Source organism: Misgurnus anguillicaudatus, chromosome 11 (genome assembly GCF_027580225.2).
Source record: "Misgurnus anguillicaudatus chromosome 11, ASM2758022v2, whole genome shotgun sequence".
NCBI classification, from domain to species: domain Eukaryota; kingdom Metazoa; phylum Chordata; class Actinopteri; order Cypriniformes; family Cobitidae; genus Misgurnus; species Misgurnus anguillicaudatus.
The window spans coordinates 14,315,965-14,335,107 of NC_073347.2; the positions used below are offsets into that span (position 1 = coordinate 14,315,965).

General features: G+C 36.1%; 1 protein-coding gene across 1 annotated transcript in view; it reads right to left on the reverse strand.

Moving 5' to 3' along the window:
- Positions 1 to 408: 408 nt before the first annotated feature.
- atrn (attractin) overlaps positions 409 to 19,143 on the reverse strand; it is an 86,962-nt gene continuing 68,227 nt past the window's right edge. The window contains exons 27-29 of the mRNA XM_073873093.1: positions 9,732 to 9,839; positions 2,365 to 2,479; positions 409 to 2,255 (exon numbers count right to left, since the gene is read on the reverse strand). Coding sequence (XP_073729194.1) covers positions 2,131 to 2,255; positions 2,365 to 2,479; positions 9,732 to 9,839 — 348 coding nt within the window. The 3' untranslated portion in view covers positions 409 to 2,130. The remainder of the gene's footprint in view (positions 2,256 to 2,364; positions 2,480 to 9,731; positions 9,840 to 19,143) is intronic.

Here is a 19,143-nt window from a genome sequence, read left to right on the forward strand (position 1 = left end):
TGCTGTGAGGCAACTGTGCTAACCACTGAGCCACAATACTGTACACGGTAAAAAATGCAGCATGTTTATCAAATTAACATCATTTAAGTTTAAGTAGCATAAAAATATAAGTTAAACAATTTCAACTTGTTTTTATAAGGTCAAAGCGTAAAATAATACGTTGAATTAAGCTTGTAAAAGTTGTTTAAACTTGCTGCATTTTTCTTTACAGTGTAGTAATAGTGATTCTAGCTTTAGCATGTACTGTAACACTAATAATAATAGTATGGATAAAGAAGTAGATTTTAGAAACTTATAAATACTTAAATGGTAAAAACTTTAGGAAACTCATCACTAAACAAAACGGATATTATATAAAATGTTAATTCTTCATTTAAATGATCGACTGATTTAAAGACAACAATCGTATTCATTTTACCATTTAATTATAGACAAAATGTTTCTATGTCATTCATTATGTACACATAATTACAAGATCAGTTTCAATTCTAAGGTCTGTTGCTTTTGTCTTTAAAGTAGGCAGCTAGTTTAAAGTTTGTTCATGACATTCGCCATCGTACATACAAAAGAAGCTGCAATGCAGTCACATTTCAAAAGCCCGGGTGGGTTTTCCACCCACCAAGTGCAGTGTCGCTTAACAGAGATGCATTCACATTACTGTCCATCACTATGTACAAAAAACTTGAGTGCACTTGCTGCTACATTATACATATAAACAAACTACAGACTCCATATCTACAGTATCACTGTATAGAGATGATGCGGTCAGTGTGTGCATGTGTGTGTTCGCTGTACTGTTTGAGGCTTATAGAGAAAAGCATTGTGGGATTGAGCTTCCATATAAAGTAAGAGAGACCAGCTCCTTTCAATAGATCACTTGTTAGTATGCACGATTTCCCTTTTGGGCCCTTTTCACCGCAAGAAACGTTTTCAATCAAACTGCATTCACAACTTTACATTCAAAATTCATCAGGATCAAAGACAGATTAATGACATCCCATTTGTGTTGATAACATTACAGTAGATGCAAAGTTGTTCAAGCGGCCCGTGTCCCTTTATTCATGGCCCAATCAAACAGCACCAAAAACCAAGCAACAGGTCATCTGTGATGTCACACGGGTACAGTTACAGGCACATAGAAAGAGAAACATAATGCTAACGATTCTTAATGTCACATTTGCACGTTCCATCTTTAACCTTTTCTTTGCACAAGGCAATCCGCTTCATATCACTCCACGTCTTCACCGTATCCGGCACACACCTGCGTCTGTGCGTTTGTGTATGCAGATAATCCTTCCCTGGGCAAAAAATTACTTCTGACATTTTGAAAAACCTAAACAAGGTCCCTGTCTGTTCTGATTGCGCCCTGCTACCCGCCTGCCATCTCCTTTTTATATCTTCTTTGTTTCCTTCAACCTTGAAACGTGTTTGAGAAACGGCCTGAGATTTTTAGATAAGAGAAGAAAAAAAAGCGGATGATAAGAGCGGAAGCGGCACTATCATTATGGCAATGGTAAACACTCACATGCGCACGATCTTTCTAATGGCCTGCAAACATGTGAATGGAGGTAATTCGTTGGAAAACGGAAAAAGGTAAAAATGAAAATCCTTCCGGAAAAAACACGCAAACCTCTTTGGAGACAGCAGAGATGACCTGTTAAATTAAACCCATGTAAACATACACACAGCAGGCTTACTACACACGCAAATTAGATACAATGATTAAAAACTACTAAAAGAGCCATGATTAAAGAGGCAAAGGGCGCAAAACGTGTGCGAGTGTGTATATGTGTGTTTCAGATAGCCATGCAGCCAAAGACCGTCTCCAGAAGGAAAGTTAGTGTGTTGCCTTCGATACACAGATGCAGCAGTGCAAAGATTCATCCTCCTGATCGTAAAAATCGAATAAAATAACTGAAATAAGTTAAATATCATAAAGTGGCCCGCGGGTAAAGTCTTATCAGTCAGGGTCACATGGGAGTCAATTTCCGTTCATTCGGTTGGCCAGGAGCGATTCAGTTTCAATAAAGCACGTCCTCCTGCGTCTCCCGCCGATGTGACCCGGCTGTTAGTGTGTTGCTGTGACTCAGTCTTAGCAGAGGTCCGAGGTCAGAAGATGAAGGGTAAATGTCAGATGCAGGTGGAGGGCTGCGCTAACGGCTGCTGTTTGCGGCTACGCAAGCCTCCGGATTTCTCCTTATATCCCAGACACATCTGCTGAGAGACGTCCACTAATGCACTCGCTACTGCCAGCCCTGAAGGGAGAAAGAAAAAGAGGGTGTTTCTGATCATCATAGTAATGGCCTTGGCAGCAGAAAGCATAAAATTGTTCAACACTCAGTGTGACTTGGCTCATAGACCCACCTGACTGTCCCGGAGGTGGGATGCCTCCAGGGCCTCTGGGTAATCTAACGAAGATGGAAAGCACCGCTGCCTTATTCCCAAAACAGGGCTCCAAAGCTATGGGCTTCGGTACGGACTAAGTGAAAAGAAAGAAAGATTAATAATACGTATGTTTTGGCGTACCAATGCAAAATGCATTACAACCGGACACTGAAACTGAGATAAATGGCTTTACAAAATCCACAAAAAAAATCAAGTTACTTTATTTACTGCAATTTTCAGAATCTAAGCATGGTTGAGTCAAACCAGTTTAGCTGATATACACACACCTGGGAAGTGGTGTCTTATCTTATTGCTACCATTTTATTAAACTCTTTGTCCTCTAACCACAGAGAAAATCACTAAAGCAACGTCTCTTGTGGTATACTGCTTTAACAAATCACACAAATAAAACCTATAAAACATTTTAAAGTACAGTCAGTGGGTAAAACTTCTGCAAAACCAGACATGAAATTGAAGTCTGGTATGTTTTGTGACCCCATCTGTAAAATCTAGGCTAATGTCTCAAAATCTAATTTTGAGTTTGATTTCAATTTTTTACATGACCTTAGTCAATATTAAAGATATCAAGGACAATTTTATGTAGAACACAGTAAATCACTAAAAATTATACTTGGTCCACAGTGTCACTTCAGAGCAGGACAAAAGTGGCATATACCTATGAAGGCATGCACACCTATTTGTATGCACACAAACAAAGTACTCCTAGTAAAATTCAATTATAGCATTTAAGAGGAATAGCATCAGCGTATGTATGTGTATATATATGTGTGTCTATTATGTTTGGACCGGGTGATTATCTGAAGCAACCAGACTGAGCACGCTTAAGACAGGTTCTGTTTAATTAACTCTTAGAATTAAAAGAAAAAGAAAATGAGTAACACCCAGAAAGAGCGAGAGAAAGAGAGAGATTCAGGGAGCGGAACAAAATTTTAACATTGCCTAGTCGTTCAGATTAACCAAATAACTAGGTGACAAATCAGTCGTTCAATTCAGCTGTTAAATTCCATTTGTGTAGGCTCATCGCACTCCAATCACATTTCTTGCATTGAAAAACAGCTCGACTGAATGTACAAGCTTCAAAATGTATTTTTAAAAGCTGTTATATTTTGCTTAATTATTGTGCCACAAGTGCAACACCATGTCAAAAACTGTTGATACGTTGCTGTAGCACTGATGCTTTTCCGCTGGAGCTTTAACATTCTGAATGTGTTACAGCAAAACAACAGCGCTTGCTAATTAAAGGTGCAGTGTGTGATTTTTAGAAGGATCTCTTCAAAGAAATGCAAAAATAATATACAAAACTTTATTATATGTGGTGTAAAAAGACCTTTCATAATGAACCATTATGTGTTTCTTACCTTAGAACGAGATGTTTTTATCTACATACACCGAGGGTCCCCTAACACGGAGGTGGCCATTTTTGCCGCCATTTTTCTACAGACAAATTTGTTTGTCCGGTGGCAGCTATCATAGCTTCTCTATGCGTTTCAAAAGCGAGGGGTGAGCATTGGACTAAGCCGTGGTTACAATTTGCAACCTCACCACTAGATGTTGCTAAAATTTACACACTGCACCTTTAAAGTATCGTTTCAGACAAAAACAAAGCTCAAGATTACATTGGAAAAACTTTTTTTAGATAAACTAGCCAATATCACTATTTGACTAACTGGTTGTTGGACACTCCTGTGAAAAACAATAGAAACTATCACAGAAATTCTATTGGAGTCCATTAAAATACCAGTAGGATTGAGCTTTTACCTTTAAAAGCTTTTACCTTTATTCTCGCAAAATTAGACTTATGAGGTGCCATGAAATATTTTGATAAAGTAAATGCAAAGTAAGAGTATCAAAATAAGAAGCATACAGTTACAAACATCTCTTCATGTACTATCTTGCACATGATTTCAAATGACATCATACAAACCAATTTTGTTGTTTTTTCCACATTGAAGGGGAAAAATTTCATTACCGCAACGTGTCCATGACTGGATTTGGGTTCTTTGACATGGAAATATTTATAATTAAAAAATCTAAAAAAGAAAAAGCTTCAGTGCATGTTATACTATTAACATTTATAGTAAAGAAACATGTGGTATTTGGTGATCATTGGTAAATGTAGAGACAATAATAAGAATATAAATGTGTCCAATTTTCTCATCCTCCGCAACAATTGTCAATCATTGTTTAAGCCCTCAATGAAGTAACATTTTTATTTTTTCTCTCCAGATAAAAGTTGAAATTTGGTTTGTCATAGTAGACAACTTTTTAGTTCTCATTACCGAAACATGAGTTTGTAAATGCATATATTTAATGTAATATGTTGCGGTACTGATAATTTTTTATAATGATAATCAAAAAAATTTAAATAGATCTATAGGAAATATGTTTTAAATCCTCTAAAAATAATGGTTATAGTAAGCTCAGGCCTTAATCTTATATGTGCAAAAAAATGGCTTCAAGGGCTTTTAAAAAAATCTGATGCTGGACACCTTATAAGTCTGGATTTTGTGGGAATCACCCAAATTGGTAACACTTTAAAATAAGGTTGTATTTGAAGAGTTTCGTTGCAATACGGGTTAATTGCATTTTTTAACATTTTTGTCAAATCATGTTTATTATTATGTTATCATGTTGTTATTTTGTTTTATGGTGCTACTTAGATGTATTTTTTAAGTTATGAAGGTTTAAATCAAAAACAAACCAACAAACCAATTCATTGGAATGCACAACCAAAAAACGAGATTTCTGAACAATTAAAAAAACGATGGTTATCTCGTTTTGCAACGAAACTCTTCATTTGTTAACCATTAATTAATGCATTAGCTAACAATAAAAAAAACTTCTACAGCATTTATTAACCTTAGTTCATGTTCATTTCAGCATTTACTAAAACATTTATAAAATCAAACCTCGTCACTGTTAACATTAATTAATGCACAATGAACTAACATGAATAACTCTATTGACATTAACTTACATGAACAAAGGTTAATAAATGCTGATTAACTAAATTGTTGATTTTTTCTTCATGTTAGTTAATGAATTTACAAATGTTTACCAATTCAACCTTACTGTAAAATTATTTTTGTAGTGTGTTTCGGATTTAAAGGTGCAGACGAATGCATTGAAATAATATGTTAAACTGTTCTTTGATATTTACATAGAAGGTATGTAACTTCATTAAGTGCAAAAATTATCCAGAAATGTCCATTTACAACCCTATTATTTGGCCTTTGAATGTAATGGCCTATTTGAAATGGTCTTTTGCCCTATTTGGAAGGGTCATGAATAATAATATTGAGCTCTGATCTGATTCTTACGCCAGTAGCTCACATCAGTAAAGAAACCTTATATGTTTGAGCATGTATCTGATGAAAATACAGATTTTGATGAACAACGAATTGTTTGAATAGACGTTTCTGGTAACTGTAACGTCAATAGCAGAACTTTAGCCTTAACGTTAGCATATACACTGAAAAAAAATGGATTTATTGAATGTACTAAAATTTTTTAAGGTAAGTGGTTGCAATCAATTTATTTAAGCTTTACTAATCTTTTTTGTTTATTTAAATGTAGCTTACCTTAAAAGAAATTAGTAAATTCAATAAATAATTTTTTTCAGTGTAGCATTAATTAGCATGTAGTGCTAACTTGGCAGTCACAACTTTTTAGCATTTTACAACTTAAATTGTTGTAATTAATTTAAAGGGCGTACATCTCGACAGTGACGTCACAGTCTGTGTTATGTAGAGATTGGCCTGTTTTCCAGCAGTCTTTTAAATGCACATGGTTTACATAAAAATTTACCATGTACAGAGCTCTTACTACCCAAAAAATAGTTTGCCTAGGTAAATCCTTACAGTTTCCATTACAGTTTCCATTACAACAAATAAAATTCCCATTAAAATATACGTTTTGTGATGGTCTCTATTGTTTTTTAGCAGGGACATACATGTTCTGTATTTCTAAGTCTCCAAACATATAAATTTGGATGTGACATTTGTGACCATGCTGAAATATTTTAAATATGCTATTTGAAGCATTCACAAACTATGCTGAGATAACTTGGATGATCAGGTTTGTGGAGTCTTCAAACTAACATTTATTATAGCAAAAATAATACTACATTCTAAAATTCATTTCAATAAAAAACTTTTTATGCAAACTGATACGTTAATGATATCCTTTGCAATCTAAAATGAACAAAAAGGTAAATTCACTACTGGTCTTTATTGATATTTCACTACTGGTCTACAGTATATTGTCAGGGGCCATATACCACCGCTGTAAATAATTTCATGTATCAGCTCCTGTGTGCTTTAGTGTTACTTCAGTTTCATACCCTCAGGGACCCTCTATTACATTCCAGACAAATAACTACATTTACAGTTTTTAGCTTTCAAAAACGCTGGATTGTAATTACTTTTAAAGTGCAGGACATTGATAGAGCAGAAAAGAGAACAGAGGCGAGAAGCAAATCTAAATTGGATCTTCACTCCAATGCTGTCATTACAGTGTAACCAAAAAGCAGTAATTACAATCCAGCAACTCTTGGAATAAAAAAACCCATGTAATACAGTTATTAGTCACAAATCCCATAGAGGAACCGTGAGGCCATGAAACTAAAGTAAACAGAAATAAACAAAGCATGATCATAACTAGAAGCTGGAAAAGTCGTCGACAGCCGGCTCAGCTGTAACCATATCAAAGCGTGATGGTTTAAAGTTCCCTTTACGTTCATGCTGAGCACCACAGAGAGCCTACATAACAAAACCTCCATCTGACTGCTGTCTCAGACGCCACACTCCAGTAGTTCAAATTCAAAACATAGAAAGTCATCTTTCTGGATAGTATTTTAGGCACGCTTCCAGCCGAACTTCACATGCAGTATACACAATCCAAAAAGGCATTGTGATAAGCGTTACAATTTTTATCCAAGGTGGTTGAGACTAGAGGTCTTCTCGAATCCAAAGAAATGTACGTGACCTGAAATGACTTGAAACACTTTATACCCGAAGTGCATAAATAATTTTTTTTAAAGAAAGACCAAACCAGATTTAAACCTGACAAAACTAGACTCAAATAATGTCACATCGTGTGGACAATTAAAATACAGTTGGCGAATAAAGCAATGAAAACTATCATCTTCTCTTTATCTGTAGCGTCTGTTTACGCGTCATCATCTCCCTGGGAGCATGACTAACATGGCAGGGCATCTCCGGGTTCAAGGTCAGATATTATAATTGATAAAAGTCTAGTCTAAAAATGGCATATAATTTTTTGTGCTTTCAAAAAAAAATTGTTAAAATCGAGAATCGAATCATGACCTTACAATCGAAAATGTAATCGAATCGAGGATTTGAAGAATCGTGACACCCCTCTAAACAACGACAAAAAAGACTAAATATGAATAAAAGAAAACAAGTAATAGTTTCATGAGACCAAATACTGTTGGTTTGATCAGCCCCAAACAAATAAAATCTCATTTTTGACTATCAAACACGGATACATCAGAGCCAGCGGGAAATTAAAGTTTCCATGATCAGGCTGTGGTCAGCGGGGTAAGCGAACAATGACTCCGCTGGCACATATGGATCTCACGTCCGAATCTTTTTAAGCAAATAGGCGCTATATTTACTAATCAACTGCAGATTTAAATACTGTATATACCCGAATATAAGACGAGGTTTTTGTTCTAAAAATAGCCTGAAAAATAGGGGGTCGTCTTATATTCGCGATATAGACAAAATCACGAGGGAAAGGGAGAAAGCAGGTGCAAACAGTAGAGGGCGCCAACACAATAGGTTAGACGTGTTTGATTAAAAGCAGATGGTTATTTTCTATCTATCTTCACAGTACCACAGTTACATACATACATGGGCCTACATAATCATTGCATTTTTGTGGAAAGGTTATTCATTTTTTGTCACTCAATCATTCATTTCTGAACTCATTCATTGACAGAGTGCACTTTATTTTGTGACAAATTAATTCAAATATTTAATGAATGGTGTTAAAATGTTTTTCCAATGAATTATCACTAGAATTTTCAATTAAAACAATTTTTTTTGGGGAATTTTTTCCACAAAATCTCTTTTTTCCAAAAATAAGTCTGGAAAATGGGGGGTCATCTTATATTCAGGTATATACAGTATTATACATTCTCACCCGAACTGATCTTAAAGTGACAATAAGTAGGATTTACCCCCATCTAGGTGTGAAATTGTATTTTACATTCAAATGAATAGTGCTCTCTAGCGCCTCGCTTTTCCAAATGCATGTTGCAACTAGAGTAGCCTTTATATACTCACTGATTTCCTTGTCCGTACAAGCTAGTTCACGTGTTCTGAATGAAAACGCGTTGTAAAAAATGCGTTGTAAAAAATGCGTTGTAAAAAACGCGTTGTAGAAACTATTGATAAACTGCTATTATAGTTTATGAGTATGGCGGAACGACATGGAAGCCTCCTTGGACTTAACCGTTCAATGTTAATAAAGAGAAGAAATTCTAAGCTTGCAAAGAAAAGTCAGATCACTGGCAGAGGTCATTTGACACCAACAAGGACATATTTATGAATAAAGAAATTGATTTTAATTAATAAAACTCTTAAAACCCTACTTACTGTCCCTTTAAAGCTATCCTTTGTGACCATGAAACAGTAATATTGAGAAACGGCTATTCCGTCATTTGAGTTATTATGACATTAAAAACAAATGGCCAAAAGGTAACCTGTCATTCTGGCCTTTAAATCCATGGTGGAAGAAAGTATTTCCCCAACAAAGAGGCTTTTAAAAATCACTCCGTTGTATCGAACTGTTGTATAAATGCAATATCGCTCTCAGAGTCGTGTGAGTCCTGTCAGATTGAATCCTATTGACATTAAAGGCGAAGACCACAACTCTAATCGCTCCACGTCTTCAACAGCATCATCATCTTATAATTTTTACAGCTAGAGGCTGCAAAACAACAATAATGATGATGCTGTTAAAGATTATGGAACGATGAGAGTTGTAATCCTCGCCTTCAATGTCAACAGCAGTCAAATATTCACAATAAAATCCTGTTTATGATAGAACCGACAATTCCAGGCCTTAAAATCAAAACTTTTAAATGCTTAAACATAAGCAGGTTTTAAATTGCTGTAAAAACCAAGCAGGATGGCATTTAGAGGGTAACTGCTAATGTAGACAGCAGAGAGAAAGTCTGCTTACTAGGTTTTGGAAAAGAGCCAGTGACTCAGCTTATTCCTAACATCAACATATGCAGTAACTGCACTCCCTCTTAAAGCAAACACTGATGTCATCAAACCTAAGGTCATGCTAACCTTCACGTTTCCACCAATCAGGTCTGGCGGCTCGTCGTCCGTCTCCAAGGCGACGTTGATGGTGGCGAACGGTCGGCTGGCCATCTGCTGCATTTCTCGCAGGAGTTGCTGAGGAAGTGAGGAAAAAGATTATCCAACAGTGTTACACACACACACACAAACAAACATGCATACGGACTTATGCGCTTTTTTAACACAGATCAATATGAGAAGGTAAATGACCGTGCTTGAGTTCAGTTTGAAAGATCTGAATATAAAAAGGGAGAAGGCCAGATTAAAACAAACTTAAAAGAGCCATCTAATTGGAAAAAACGTATATCTTCAAAGGAGAGAGAGAGAGAGAGAGACAGCAGAGAAGAGATCAAATGCTCATTAAGCATAATTGATTCCCCCTTTTCGTTTAAATGTCTGAGGTAAGCAAAACAAAAATACTACCATATATGAAAAAGGTAGAAAACCATTCAATCAAGAAAACATGAAAAGCACTTGACAACTGCAGTTGTTATTATTTCATACATTGTCAAATGTGACAGCTGTAATCAAGAGTTCATTTTGTTTTGGTGTGAGCCGTGTCTTTAAATGGCTGTCAACAAATACAGGAAGACAGAAAGAATGAACAAATTGATGGAATATAGTGAACAAAAGGCAGTTTGAAAAATCATGGTTTTGTTCACTCGCCCGTGGGGGAAGCAAGATTTCTTTATGGAAAAATGTAACATTGTTTGAAGAGTGACAAGAAAGAACTGGAGAGAGAGAAAAGTGGCAAAAAAGGAACTGGGACGCAAGTAAAGCGAGAGTTGAACCTTCATCATTTATCGGAGTACCACAGCTCGCCAGACAAATTTGTACAATTATATTTCATATATTAATTTTTATGATTTAAATGAAGTCCCCATGAAATTATTATGATAATTCTGAGATATATATACAACACATGCTTTATTTCTCCACTGGTTATATTCACTTAACCCATTTGCGCCTGATGCTGCATGCCGAAACATTACCGCCGGTTACTTTTATTTCATGTTTCTAAAGTGCTACAGAGGCTTTGATAATACGTTTTTGGTAGACGTTGACAATTCTTAGTATTTTTTTTGAAAACCCTCAGGAGATAAGAGTATTTATCCTGGAATAACATAGGTTTTAGGCGTTTTAGAAGTAAATGGGTTAAAGGGATAGTTCAACCAAAAGTAAAAAAAAACGTCCGATTTACACCCCTAGTTTCTGACAACATGAAAGTAAGTAAATGTGGCCAAGTTCATCACGATTCCATAAAAAAAAAAAAAAACGTTTTTCTCTGCCAGCGATGTGATTTCTGCCGATAAATCTAACACTTCCTTTTTTATATTACGTGCCTACACTCTCAAAACGAATGTGCCAAATCAACACATCCCGTGTCCAGCCAAGGACAACACACCTAGTGTGTTGTCCTTAATTTAACACATCTCTGTGTTATTTTTAGAACAACACACTTTGTGTTGTTTTAACACATCTTGTGTTGTCCCTTTTATTTATATGAACTCTAAATCAGCACGAAATGACACATAATGTGTTAAAATTAACACATAATGTGTTAAATAGTTTAACACAAAGGAATGTGTTAAAATTAAAAAATGTGTTGTTTTTAACACATTAAGTGTCATTTAAGTTCATAAAAAAATAAAAGGGACAACACAAGATGTGTTAAAACGACACAAAGTGTGTTGTTCCAAAAATAACACAGAGATGTGTTAAATTAAGGACAACACACTAGATGTGTTGTCCTTAACTAGACACAAGATGTGTTAATTTAACACATTCATTTTAAGAGTGTAGTTAAAGCAGTTACATTTTTACTTACAAATGCAACCAAAATACATAACATGAACATTTAATTAAACTCTACGAAAATGAATAAATAAATAAAATGAATAATGAGGGGCAAAATATCACACAAAATCAAGCTTATGATGGCAAAGTATTTTGTGCCAAAATGTGCAATAGTAACAATCACTGAGGTAGTTAAAAATTTTTTTAATTAAATTGATATAAAAATAAAGAGTATCCCGCACACTATTAACTTGCAATATATACAAAATATTTATTGGGACGTTTCGATCACAAGATCTTCCTCAGGCATAATCTTTTAATTAAATTGAAACATAAATTCATATAAAAATAAAGCTTTTAAAATTAAAAATTTGATCTGTCACACATCATCAGATCTAACAGTCAAACAAGTGCTACAGTGGTCTCTTTTGGGAGATTTTTCTTAAAAAAAAAAAAATCTACTGATCATGTCAGGAAAGATGACACTGCGTTTTGCATGGACAACATCACCTGCAGTGCAAAACACACACTCATCTCCAGTCTTTTCGCTGTGTTTCCACTGCTACAACTGCTATGTTGCTGCATCGCACTCACTTGCTGATGCTAGCAGATGAAAATAAACAGAAATGCGCACTTTGGCGGAATTGCGTAGATGGACGTTACGTGAAGGAATGAGGATGCAGAGTGTGTCAAAACAGAGATACCTCAAATCGATTTTTTATGTGTGGCATCGGATTGTTAGAAATAATAAAATCAATGTATCGATCCATATCGATGTATTGTTACACCTCTATTAGAAACCTGTATACATTTCTTTATTCCGATGAACACAAAGGAAAATATTGTGAGAAAACCAAACCGTTTATGAGCCCCATTCACTTCCATAGTATTCTTTATCCTACTATGGAGGTCAAAGGGGCTCATGATCGGTTTGAAACATTCCTCACAATCCCTCTTTCTTTGTGGTAATCAGAACAAAGCAATTTATAGGTTTCTAACAACATGAAAGTGAGTGAATGATGACAGAATTTTCTAGTTGAACTATCCCTTCTTTTACTGTCTGCACTTATTTGCATGGTATATGAAGCCTTGAGATGCGGTGTATTGGGTACGTGTTTTAAGGCCGCCACAAATAAATAAAAAAACAATAATCGGTCCAAATTTCCCCCCTTTACAACAATCCTAGGTAAAGTCCTGATTGTTTATCGATTATCTTATTCGATTTTCCTGCGCACAGAGTCGCTTTGCTGTTGTGATGAGTGACACAAAAAACTATTTGGTCCAACTAATTACAAGCAATGATTCTGATTCTGATATGATATAACAGTGGCGGCTCATGACTGCTCTTCAGAGGGGCGCAGATTCAAAATATGTGTTCGGAGTGTCATGTGTGTTGCTTGTGTTTTCAAAATATGTATTTGTTGCGTCTTGTGAACTATTACGAACCACACACACACACACACACACACGACAGCCGCCACAGTGATATACCATAAATTATTTTGATATTTCAATTAAAAGTACATTTCATTAATAAAATGACAAGGAAAATAAAAACTACTCATTTACAAAAGAGGTCAAATGTGTATTTTTCTTATATTTCCATTTTTAAAAAAATGTATGTGGGTCCCGGGATAGATTGTATCTTTTTGAGTGGGTCACAAAATGAAAAGTTTGGCAACCACTAATTAAGAATGATTGAATCTGCTTGAAACATGGAGGCGCTCGGAATGTTAACATTCGACATGTACGATCAGAAGTCTGGTTGTGTGGGGGAACCCGAGGACAAATGCGTAAGCATGCTGTAGATTGTCACGTTCAATGAAATGATACCCAATCAGAAAGCGAACTGATGAAAGACAAAACTATAACAGCAGCAGTCACGGCACAGCAGGCACAGTCCAAATTGAGATGGACATAAGAGATGTAAAAAGCAGTCCACCGAATTAATGCCATTTCAATTTCATTACTTTTGTGATGATGCAGAACTGGCTCAACCGGGTGCATTAAAGGCATTCAAATGTAAGTTTTATTTCATTTAAAAGGTTAACACGTTATTATTCCCTTAATTAAAACAAAGACAGTCTTAGAAACAGCTATATAAAAAAACGATTGGATAAAGAAATAGCTAAAAGCTATATTTAGCTAAGTGGCTTTGCTTCAAAGCTTATGCTTCAAAGCTAGCTTGGTATTACTACTAGTCTCTCCAAAATTCCCTGCCTTTAACAAAGGCTATAAACTATATTGCTCATGCACGATAGCTAGTGCGTTTACGTATGTTTACAATTAGACTAGTAAAAGCATTTGTTAATGTAAAAAGTTACGAATGCAGGAAAATACAGCAGTTTATTACTTCTTAAAGTTAGTTTATTAGTTTCAAATGTGCTAAAGAGCAGGTGTCCAAGGGTAACAGTCCTGCAGAGCTCTTTAAATTGCCTGAATATTACAGATAAGTGTGCTGGAGCAGGGTTAAAACTAAACACAGCGGGACAGTGGCCCTCCAGTACTGGAGTTTTACACCCCTGCCCAAAGGTTTCACATTAATTTCCCCCCCAATGCTAATGATAAAAGAGAGGAAGATGAGCAGATAGAGAGATAAGAGCAAAACAAACTCTTCACAGTAAACCACTCAATTAGAAAACCCCACTGGCAGACTTCTACCCCTCAATGAGAGCACAGGCAAGTCTTTTAATCTGTGTGTGTGTTCACATACACCAGTCTGCCTATGTTCGAGAGAGAGAGAGAGACAGAGAGAGAGAGAGAGAGAGAGAGAGAGAAAGAGAGAAAGAGAGAGAGAGAGAGAGAGAGAGCTGAACAACTGTCACACACAAGTTCCCTCTGCAAGACATCAAAGTGCATATTTACTGATGTGAGCTTTAAACCACCGTCAGGAATATACAGCATATCCAAAGAGACAGAGCTGAGGGCTAAAGATGGATGAGGAGAGGGAGGGAAAGAGAGAGATCTTTCAATCATCCTTCAGGAGATGCACTGCTGAATCAGATTATGAGGTGTAACCATGCTGAATACTGATCTGAGACCTGCTTCCTGTAACACCATCAAAGATGCACCGATATCAATGCGCGGACTGTCTGAACAACTAGTCGGCCTTAAAGGGATAGTTAACACAAAAATTTAACTTCTGTCATCCTTTTCCCACTCTCATTTTGTTCTAAACCGGTATGAGTTTTTAAATTCTGAGAAGATATTTTGCTGAATGATGATATCCGCACAGTTGACGATACACATTGACTTCCATAGTAAGAAAAACAAATACTATGGAAGTCAATGGGTATCATCAATTGTGTGGTTACCATCATTTATCAAAATATCTTTCTTTGTATTTAACAGAAAGGAAGCGGGTACAGGTTAAGAAAAACATAAGGGTGAGAAAATGATGACAGAAGTTTCATTTTTGCGTGAACTATCGCTTAAACTGTTTCCCCGTCATTGACGAGTTATCTTGTCAATTAAGAGAAAACTCTTTCCTGCCAATTATGAGAATTTCCGGCTTTCCGCAACACTGGAAATTTCCCATTTCCGCAACTTATATAAACCGGAAGTAACGCCTCATGTGAAAGTGAAAGAACTCTGTGTATGTTTTAAGGATCGCTCCTCATCTGATCTCCATCAATAGTCCTTCGCAAAAATTACATTATCTCAGCTTTTTGCTCAAAATTTGGTGTTTTTGAAGAAACCTACCTATATTTGAGAGGTGATAAGAGAAGGTAGGATGAAACTTTTTTTTTGAAAGCAGAGGGTCAGTTTTTTCATGTGATATATTGTACGTTTATACATTTAAAAAAGAACATTTTCGGGAAGGCATTAAACTTTTGTGAAAATTATGAAAAATGCTGGCGCTGACTGGCAACTTTTTTTTAAAACGCTGACGGGGAAAGAGTTAAAGTTCGGTATTTTACACTTAAAGCCCTGTTTTCAGATTGTTTATGGTGAAATAGAACGGTTTTGACTGAATTTTCGACATATGCGGCTGACCTGAGTATTTTCGCTTGTTTGCGTTTCACCTCAGACCTCTACAATGGGTTTAATGGTGCACTGGAACAATCCTTCCTAAAATGCATTAAACTTTCGTTTACAAAGACGTGAAACTCAGCGAGTGGTCAGGGGTGTTCACTGATATGCTCACATAAAAATCGCTACAAAAGATGCTTTCCAACAGGTGTTTTAGCATTCGTTGTAAACTTGTGGATCTATTTTTCCAAACGCCTCACACCTGTACATTCTTCCGTTGAGAGCTTGAATAATAGACACTCCAGCCCAGTTGGTGGCGATAATCCACCTTTGCCAATTGCAAGTATACAAACAAAGTTCCCGGTGCGGAGTAATCCCGTACCTCACAGCACATCTTATACAAGTCAATGGAGTTGGACAAAAACTACGATAAAACCTGTTGGAATGCGTATTTTGCAGCGATTTTTGTGTGAGCATATCAGTGAACACCCCTGACCACTCGCTGAGTTTCATGTCTTTGTAAACGAAAGTTTAATGCACTTTAGGAAGGATTGTTCCAGTGCACCATTAAACCCATATTGTAAAGGTGTGAGGTGAAACACAAACACGGGAAAATTCTCAGGGCAGCCGCATATGTCCAAATTTCAGTCAAAACCGTTCTATTTCATAATAAACAATCTGAAAACAGGGCTTTAAGTGTAAAATACCGAACTTGTCCTTTAAAAAAGTCCTGTACGAGTAAGATTCATTGTGACATGTAAGAGATGCATTCGGTTGAACCGTACAAACAAAGTGATGCTGTGTTCAGAAACAGCTACAGTTGGCGAAGCACAATTGGAAATGTCTGGAGACTTCTGGGTAACACAAAAATGGGAACATTGCTCACAGCATGTGATCTGAAGTTTGACAGTATTTGTGACGAGATTTATTGTTGAAGGTAGACTAATTGATGCCCTTCATTCAGAATAAGCTGATTTTTACCCAACACTGGCATAATACTTTCCTAAAATTATTTTTTAGCAGTGTAGCAATGAAATAGGAAAGAAGGATGAGCATATTATATAAACATTTAACTAATATTAAGTTGTGCAGTCTTTATAAAATCCGAGTAAATGCTTGTTTATAGTTTATACATCTGCTGCTTCATTTACAGCGTACAGTCGAAAAATCACATATGTGAAAGTCGACAGCTGGCAGAAAACAAGACACGCTGACTGAAAACAGCAAAGTTTGTGGACTGCAAGATTTCAGCTTTATAAATGACAGCAATCCAGAAAGATGAAAGGGAAACATCTCAGTAGTACATCAAAGGAAACACAAATGGGAAACTATAGACGATCATTCGGCCAAAATGATCAGGTTTCCATTAGCAGCAATATTACAACCCTGTTATAAATGCATGATGTCACTGCTCAAGGTTCCCGTTTGATGGCTTTTAAATGTTTGATAATTTACTAATTTACATAGACTGAATCTTATCAGAAAACGTGTGGAAAAGTGGATTATTAAAAGTGGAGAGAGAGAGAGAGAGAGAGAGAGAGAGAGAGAGAGAGAGAGAGAGAGAGAGAGAGAGAGAGAGAGAGAGAGAGAGAGAGAGAGAGAGAGAGAGAGAGAGTACACGTAAGAGGAAGATGGCAGAAAAAAAACCACCCAATCAGTGATAAACCTGGGCCACCGTGAGAGATTAATGTAAAATATAATCCTCCAAATAAGCCGTAATCCAACTGCCTAATTATTCCCACAAACCCCAAGACTACAGATTAGTGGAATTAATACCAATGCCTTACAGCACAGACTAAAAAAGAAACCGTACATGTGTTTAGCCACATCTCACATCTATCCATTACACATGCAAAACCATTCAGGCACGCAAATTTAACATTTTTCAATATTTTGCAACAGATTTTAGAGAGGGAGCTGATCTGAAACACTGCGTTTGGCAAATAAGACGTTCAGTACGGTGAATATAAATAGCTAAGACTCCATATGATTCATGAATCACAGCTAGAAAACTCTTTTTGAACAGAAAAAAAAATCTGTGCAATCTGTGGCACTTATGTCCCTACTTCAAAGTTCCCACACCTTTTGACTAACACATTTCCATGTCGTCTAGCTATTTGTGTGCAGTTACTGGGAAAGAAAACATTTTTGAGTAAAAGGACTGTACACAAAAAAACCTTTTTCACATTTATTCTTGAAGTGCCATCATTTACAGACTTGAAACCATTAAAGTTCCATTTCAATGCAATCTATATATTTTACAATGTGACTAATTCGTATCATTTCATAGGACCACACTCGTACGTTTTTGTACGATTTGCTTTCGCTCCTGTGATGTTGGGGTTACTTTCATTATTGTTTATAGTAATTGTACGTTTTGGTACGGTTCACTTCGTATGAAATCATATGAATAAAGCCAACTATTAAAATAAGTTCCCGTGAGATCAGTCGGGATATTTACAGTACAGGTTTTCCATGAATGTGGGAATATAGATATTGATATTACATAATAGGGATGTGCGATAATTTGCATGTGATTGTCATTGTGCATCTAACCGGCTTCACTGACGAGAAGTAAATCTGCAACATCTGCTTTTTTGGAGCAGCATTTACTACACAAAGCCGTAGTTCACTGACAATTGGGCCGATTTTGCATTCATTATCGCGGACCTATTTGACGAGCTGCAAATGATATCGCATGCAAATTATCGCGCATCCCTATTACATAATGAAAAAAAAACACATTTAACTCTTTACCCGCCATTAACGAGTTATCTCATCAAGAGAAAATGTTTCCCTAGCAATGACGAGTTTATACCGCAATCCATATTTCCGCTATTATCCACTAGTGTGGCACTCTTACTCAACTAATAAAACACTAAAGCATCCACAGATCCAAAAACAGTAAAAACAATGTGTATGTTTTGATCATCGCCCTGAATCTGATCTCTAAGTCAGTGGTTCTCAAACTGGGGGCCGCGAGATGGTGCCAGGGGGGCCCCAGTTTTATGACATTTTATAAAATACATAAATTTATCAAGAATTCTGTGTAATTAAACCAAAAAAAATATAAGGCTACTAACCAACAGCTCTACTTTGAAGAATTTTATATGTTTTGTTTAATTAAAATGTTACATTTTAGAACAAATTTGTCATAATTTTTCTTTGGGGGGGCCGCAAAGAAATGCACTAAACACAAGGGGGGCAGCACACTGAAAAAGTTTGAGAACCACTGCTCTAAGTCCCTTACAAAAACGCAATCATCTCAGCTTTTTGTTCAAAAAGTTTTTTTTTGTTTTTTTTTTTGAGGAAACCTATCCATAATTGAGAGGTCATACTTTTTTTGTTTAAAAGCAGAGGGTTTCATTTAATATATTGTATGTTTTTATATATTTAAAGAAAAAAATTCTGGAAGGCCACAGTTGTATTATCTTATAACTAGACATTTCTGCATACTGACATAAAATTAACACAACTAAAGTCCAATTTATAGTTGTGCGTAAAGTCTAAGTCGTAGCTTTGCCGTAGGTTATCCATAGCTTTGGCGTAGCCCTGCATATTTTTAACAGAGCGATAGTTCTACGCGGACCGCAAGCGCTGTGATTGGTCCCTCCCGTCAGGTAAAAAACTG